The sequence below is a fragment of the Myotis lucifugus genome, unplaced genomic scaffold (assembly GCF_000147115.1).
Source record: "Myotis lucifugus unplaced genomic scaffold, Myoluc2.0 scaffold_8850, whole genome shotgun sequence".
In the NCBI taxonomy this organism is placed as follows: Eukaryota; Metazoa; Chordata; class Mammalia; order Chiroptera; family Vespertilionidae; genus Myotis; species Myotis lucifugus.
This window is the reverse complement of record NW_005879898.1, coordinates 1-6,680: the sequence shown is the minus strand read 5'-3', so window position 1 is coordinate 6,680 and position 6,680 is coordinate 1. Positions and strand designations below refer to the sequence as shown.

The following is a 6,680-nucleotide window of genomic DNA, read 5'->3' as shown; positions in this document are numbered from 1 at the left end:
TACATCTGATCCGTGTTTCTCCTGCAAAAGGCACCATATTTGTAGAACAGGTAGAAGCTGCCCAGAAAGCGTGGAGCCCTCGGCTCCCCGAGCTCCTCCCCGCCAGGAGTGAGTCTGCTCCCTGGTGGCCTGTGTCTCCTTTCCCGAAACTTCTGGGCGAAACTTCCGGGCGGGCGCTGATCTGCTCTGGAAGCACTCGCTCACGGGGCCCCTCCTCCTCCCCAAAGCAGTCAGTCTTGGAGCTGGGAGATTGGCGCAGACTGAGTAATCCTCACTGTGGCCACACGCGGACTGTGAGCTGCACCCCCCCCAGGGTGCCAGCAGCTGCAGCTGCCTGTGTGAACTGCACACGTCATCTCAGAGTCCGAGATGAAGTCAGTGCTGTCACGGTCCCATTGTACAGAAGAGGAAGCTGAGGCTCAAAGAGGTGACGTGACAGGCCTGAGGTCACTCTGGGTCAGAGGCAGAGTTGAAGTTAGGGCTTTGCAGGCAGGTTTGGGCGTTTGTGCCGCTCACACTGGCACCAGTCTGCCAGGATGCCGGTCAGACGTCGAGCCCTTCAGACTGGGGTCCCCTGCACCCCCACCCAGATTCATGGAGGCCATCCCATCAGCTTTCGGCCGGGGAGGCTCTCTGGAGCCACCTTGGTCAAGTGTTTGTTGCCTTGAGGAGAAACGGAGGCCCAGAGCTGGGAAGAGACTTGCCCAGGCCCTGGGGCCTTCACCGGCCTGGCCCGTGGGCGTGTCCCCTCTGCGGAGTGACTGCCCTTCGGAGGAAGTCCCAGACCCATCCTGAGGTGGCTGTGTCTGCTAGGGCCAGGACAGCGTGCGGTCCTGCCTGGGTTCTGAATTGTGGTGTGTGGCCTGGGTTTGAGTCCTGGCATCTCCATTGCTCCTCCTGGACCCCTCACTGCCCTGAGCCTCACTTTCCTCGTTTGCCAAGTGGGCTGGATGCAGCCCTGCCTCGGAGGCCTTCATGGGTGAGCGCGGAGGCACCCAGGCCCGCTGTCACCTTGTCAGAGGACCCCTCGGCCTCGTCGGCCTCACTCCCGCCCTCCTCCCTCCCACAGGTGCCGCTGGATGAACGCATCATCTTCTCGGGGAACCTCTTCCAGTACCAGGAGGACAACAAGAAGTGGAGGAACCGCTTCAGCCTCGTGCCCCATAACTATGGGCTGGTCCTCTACGAGAACAAAGTGGTGAGGCCGCCACTCCCTCCGCTGGGTGCCCGGTGCCCTCACTGAGCCCCGGCTCCTCCTCCAACCCCAGCCAGGTCTTCTTCCCCTTCTCCTTGGCCCCTCCCCTCCCCAGCTGTCCTCCTTCATGCAAGCCCCCTACTCCTAAGTCTGAGACTCCAGACCTCCACCCTCACCTGCCACCCACCATCCCCCGTCCCGTCACCAGGGCCAAAGCAGAACCTCAGCCCCCCCCCAACCTTCCCACCTCCCCATAGGTTCCCCTCTAACTTTCATCCATCCAGGCATCCAGCTCTGGTTACCCCAGAACTAGCTCACTAGCTCCTACGTACGCATCCCTGCGAATCTCTCTCCAGTTCTTCCAAATCCCCATTTCCAGGGCCTCCTCCAACTCAGCTGCCCCCACCGCAGCCTGGGCTTCCTGCCACTCAGCTCCGCAACAGCCTCTCCCTGGGTGGTGGTCTGGTCTTTTCCTTCCTGGTTATCCCCTCGCATTTCCCTGCCCTGCAGCGGGAGGGATGTGTCCTGCGGAGTGTAGTCTCTTTGCCTTGGGCCCTTGTGGAAGCCCCACCTGGCTGAGCCACAGACCCAGTTTCTTCTACCAGACATGTCTCCAGAGAAGCCAGAAGGACAGGCTGGAGCCCTGTGCAGGGCAAATCAGTGTAAAAGTAACCAGGTCAGGAGCAACCTGTTGCCGCAGGGCAATGGTTCACAAATTGGTAGAATTCCATCAGAATGACCTGGAAGGCTTGTTTTAAAAAAAAAGGCAGGTTGCTGGTCCTGCCCCCGTTTGATCCAGGCCTGAATCTCTATGTGCATTTCTAACCAGTTCTCAGGTCTGGACCACACTTGGCCAGTAACTAGTGCAACCCTCCCCCCCCCCCTCCCGGGCCCCCCCCCCCCGGAGAAGGTTTGACCATCCTCAAGGAAGTGGTCGGGGGGGAGGCTCCAAGGGGCGAAGGTGAGGGGGGGAGGCCTCTGTGATTAGACGCTACAACAGAGGAAAAACACAATTTTTCCCCCGCTGGGAAAGGAAGCAGTGCCCAGCTGAGGGGTGTCGGGCGGGGCTTGTGTGCTTTTCATATTCCTTTCCTTGGTGGACAGTTCAGGGAAATGGTCAGACACCCTGGGCTCTGGAGGCTGACAGTCCAGGTTCATGTCCTAGGTCCCCACTTACCAGCTGTGTGAACTTGTGGCTAATAATGGCACCCACCTGCTGGATTGTGCAAATTCTGTGAAACGAAGCATGCGGTACCCGTAGCACAGTGCCTGGTAGATAGTGAACACCTGGCTGGGGATACCTGCTGATAACAGAGGCAGCAGTCGCAGTAATGATAATAACCTCCGTGTGCTCACTGTCCCGCTGTGCCCGGCACCGTGCTAATCACTTCCTGTGGATTATCTGCTCAGTGAGGTGGGGGTCATTACTATCCTGGTTTTATGGGTGAAGACCCTGAAGCATAGGAGGTGGAGCAACCTTATCTTCAGCATCACACAGACGGCACTCGGTGGTGCCAGGATTTGAGCCCAGAGCCTGGGTTCAGGTCACTATACCATGTTGACCCTCGTCACCGGGTTGGTTAGACTCCTCTTCCTCTTCCCTGTGTGTCTCTTCTTCCTTCCCCTCTTCTCCTCCCGCCTTGGGCAGCAACACAGAGGAGGGTCCTGGAGTCAGAGCTGGAGATGGGATTGGCTTGGGCGTTACCTGTAACCCTCAGGGACCATCTCTCTCGCCCTCTCCGCAGGCCTATGAGCGGCATGTGCCACCCCGAGCTGTCATCAACAGTGCAGGCTACAAAATCCTCACCTCCGTGGACCAGTACCTGGAGCTGGTTGGCAATTCCTTACCAGGTAAAGGAGCACCCATCCCAGGCCTGCACAGGCCCAGGGATTTGGCCTGCACAGGCCCAGGGATTTGGCCCAGGGAGAGGGCAGCCCTGATCCCGGAGCTCCAGGCTCCACATTTGCAGAAAGACCAGCTGGGCCTGGAGCTGCGGGCAGGTGCCCAGCATGAACTGAGCCCAAGAGAGGAGGCCCGAGGCCACGCAGTGAATCCAGGCTGGACCCGTGCCCGCCCCCCCCCTTGTCCCAGAGTCCCCCTCTGCTTCCTGAAGCTTATGATCACAGCTGTGCACTGGGGACCTCACTGTCTCTCCTTCCTCTTCCCCGAGTCCTTGAGAGACTCCCAGGAGATGATCGGGGTGACCCTGCTTTGTAAACTGCTGAGTCAATACTGCATTTTCCAGGAGTTATTCTCCGAGTCCTGTGCACCCCACCTTGTCACAGACCCCCAGAAGCCTTACAGGGGCACAGCTGCCTCTCAGGTGATCCCAGGGAACTAAAGAGGGGAGGATGCTGGCCTGGGGGGCAGCATGGGCCCCTACATGGGACTTGCGACTACAGCGCCCTGTAGCTGAGAGCTTAGCTGGAGTGAGCATTCCTGGATCCCAACCCGCACTCTGGTTTTGTTTTTGCTGTGTCTTTTTGGGCAACACAGCACTGAGAAGCCTGACCTTGGGGTGTTGTGTGGACCCCATGAGGTCTGTGTGTGCCGAGCCCAGCACGGGGACACAGACAGAGCCAGGGCACAAAGAAGAACCGTCATTGTTTTGTTATTAACAACAGTGGCGAGGTCGCAGCCCAGGACCCCTTATCTCACTGGATCTCAAATATCCATGCAGACAAAATAGAGAGAGAAAAATGCCTTTTTATTTTTCCTGTCCCCCACCCCCAGGCCTCCCTTCCCCCTTGGACATTTAAGCCACACTTTGGCCTCCATAGCTAACATTCGAAGGGAAACCCAAGAAGGTAATGCTCGGCCTTTGAACCCGAGGGCTCTGACCCTGTGTTATCAGTGCCTCCCACAGGAGCTCAGACCTTCCCCAAGAGGGGGGCATGCACTGCATCACCAGCTAAGAAATGGGCCTAAACAGACGCCGGGGCCCCGTTAGCCACGCTGTGGAGGACGCGGCAAGAGAGGATGCTGCCTCCCCTGGACAGGCAGCCCTCTCTGGGCTGGAGCTGACCCTCAGATCGGAACTTGCAGAGGGCAGCTGCTCAGGGGGCACTGTCTACACAGGGATCACATCAAAATCAGGCACTGCCCCCATCCTGAAGTGCCCCACGCAGTTCCCACTCATCCTCTGGCACCCTTCTGCACGGCACTACTACTTCTGCATGATGACGGAGGCCGAGCAGGAGAAGTGGCAGGCTGTCCTGCAGGACTGCATCCGGCACTGCAACAATGGTGAGTGGGGGTGAGGGGCATCACCTGGGTTATATGTTGAATGGTGACACCTACTGGCTGAGTGTGTTATGGCACCCCTGCTCTATGAGCTATTCTCTTTTCCTTCCGGACTTGTAAGAAACCATGGTGATGCTACCCTTAACCTTCTTCCTTTTTTTTTTGTCTTTCTTCTCTCTCTTTCTCCCCCCCCCCCCTCTCTCTTTTAACCTTCTCCCTTGATGAAAACAATTCTGTGTTGCCCTGACCAGGTGGCTCAGTTTGTGGGAGCATCATCCTGTACACCAAAAGGTTCCGGGTTCGATTCCCAGTCAGAGCACATACCGAGGTTGTGGGTTTGATCTCCAGTCGGGGCACGTGATCTATGTTGATCTCACATTGATATCTCTCTCTCTCTCTCTCTCTCTCTCTCTCTCTCTCTCTACCTCCCTTCCTCTCTCTCTAAAATCAATAAACATATATCCTCCGGGTAGGATTAAAAAACCCAAAACAGACAAAAAAAATAATTCTGTGTTGTTCAGAAAAAAATCTGAACTTGCTGTCAGAGGGGCGTGATTGTTATGCCCTTGGACCCAGGATCACAGAATCACAGTCCGGATTCTGCCACCTTCTAGCACCGTGACGTTAGGAGACTGACTGACTCCTGGGAGCCTCTGAAAATAGGGATAGAATCCCTCCCCCGCCTGGGGTTTAGTGAGGATTCACAATGAGAATCCATGCAATGCTTGTAAAAAGTGGTTTTTGCTGCATCATTTCTTCCCTTACACTGACCCTAGGTGCTCTGGGAAGTTTACCTCCTCCCTCAGGGCCTCAGTGCCCTCAGCTGTGAAGTTATGAGGCCTCTTTCAGCCCGCCCAAACGTTTGGGTGCTAAGGATGCATCAAGGGAGGAAGAGGTGGTCCCAGCACCCGAGCTGCTGGCAGCCCGCTGGGGGAGACAGATGTGAGACAGATGAGAATGCCAGGGGTGATGAATCAATCACAGCTGTGCTGGGTGCTGGGGAGGGAGCTGCCCGGGGAGCCTTGAGGGTGTGAATGTCCTGGGGCGGAGGGGGTACTGATGCAGTGTGCGGGGAGCTCTGTGAGGAGGTGATGGTTCAGCTGAGACCTGAAGGATGAATTGACCCTCAGCAGAGCGAGGAGAGTTTCAGACAGAGGCCGCCGCCGAGTAAGGGGAGGCCCAGAGGGGAAGCAGTTGAGAGGAGCCCTGAATTGGGGACAGGGTGACCTGAAATGGGGTTGCCGGGGACACTGTGGTCGGGAGAGCCTGCGGAATTGGATCAAAAAGGCTGTGATTGTCTTGAGGGGACGGTGGGGCCCTGAGGGAGGAACAACCCTGTCCTGGTCCCCGACTGCCTTCCTAGTGACCTGGCTTTGGGGCAGCAGAGGGAGGCACTGTGCCAGCCCCGCCCACCCTGCGGCCCGGCCCACCTTGGACTGGGCTCCACACAGAGGTGGACGGACGGTGTGGCACCCACGCCCAGAGGCGGCAGTCGTGGTGCCTGGGCTCACCCCACTTGTCCTGTAAACTCTCCAGAGCCGCCTCTGCCGTCTGGAATCTGCCAGGCCCACCCCTGCCACCGGCCGGGCCCCGCCGCCCACAATGGGCCTCCTGTTCCCAGGTCCCCCGGGGCTGTGGGGCCAGGACTGGGTGGAGGCCATCTGGGCTCTGGCTGCCCGGCCTGGGCACCCTCCCTGCTCCTTCCTCCTTCCCTCCCTCCCCCTCCAGGTTTCTAAGGCTAATGGCTGACCTGGCAGGGTGACCCCAGGCCCAGTGGGGAAGTCACTGTTTGGGACCCCCTTTGCACAGTGTGGGGTTCAGGTAGAGCGCTTGGCCCAGGCCTGGTACATAGTGAGTGCTCAGCTGGGAGGCGAGGGCAGCCAGGGGTGTCTGTGCCCGGGAAGGGGGAGGCCGGCAGAGCTGGGGAGGGAGTAGGGGTCCTGCTGCTGTAAGGTGGTCCAGAGCTGCCAGGGTGTGAGGCGAGCCTTTCCTCCACCCAGGACTGTGGCATAGGGCTCTGCTTCCTTTAGCTTGGAGGCGGGGCCAGGATTTGTAGGAGCCTGGAATTGCTCACTGCTCAGGGCTGCCAGGAAGTGGGGGGTGAGGAGTGGGGTGCTGTAAGATGAGGGAAGACGACCAAGCATGGGTGGTAGCCAGCTCATCCCAGAGTCCACCCTTACGATTGCTATATTACGTATTACATGAGGATAGCCAGTAGATGAGAACATACTTTTTTCTCTT

The 6,680-nt window shown here is 58.2% G+C and overlaps 1 protein-coding gene across 1 annotated transcript; it reads left to right on the top strand.

Annotated features, from left to right (window-relative positions):
* Positions 1 to 446: 446 nt before the first annotated feature.
* On the top strand, positions 447 to 5,583 carry LOC102439541 (the record flags this gene model as incomplete). The annotated part of the gene is made up of 5 exons (XM_023749432.1): positions 447 to 979; positions 1,070 to 1,198; positions 2,941 to 3,046; positions 4,242 to 4,442; positions 4,691 to 5,583. Coding segments are annotated over 5 exons (1,079 nt in total), but the record flags the coding sequence as incomplete, so codon positions are not given.
* Positions 5,584 to 6,680: the final 1,097 nt, after the last annotated feature.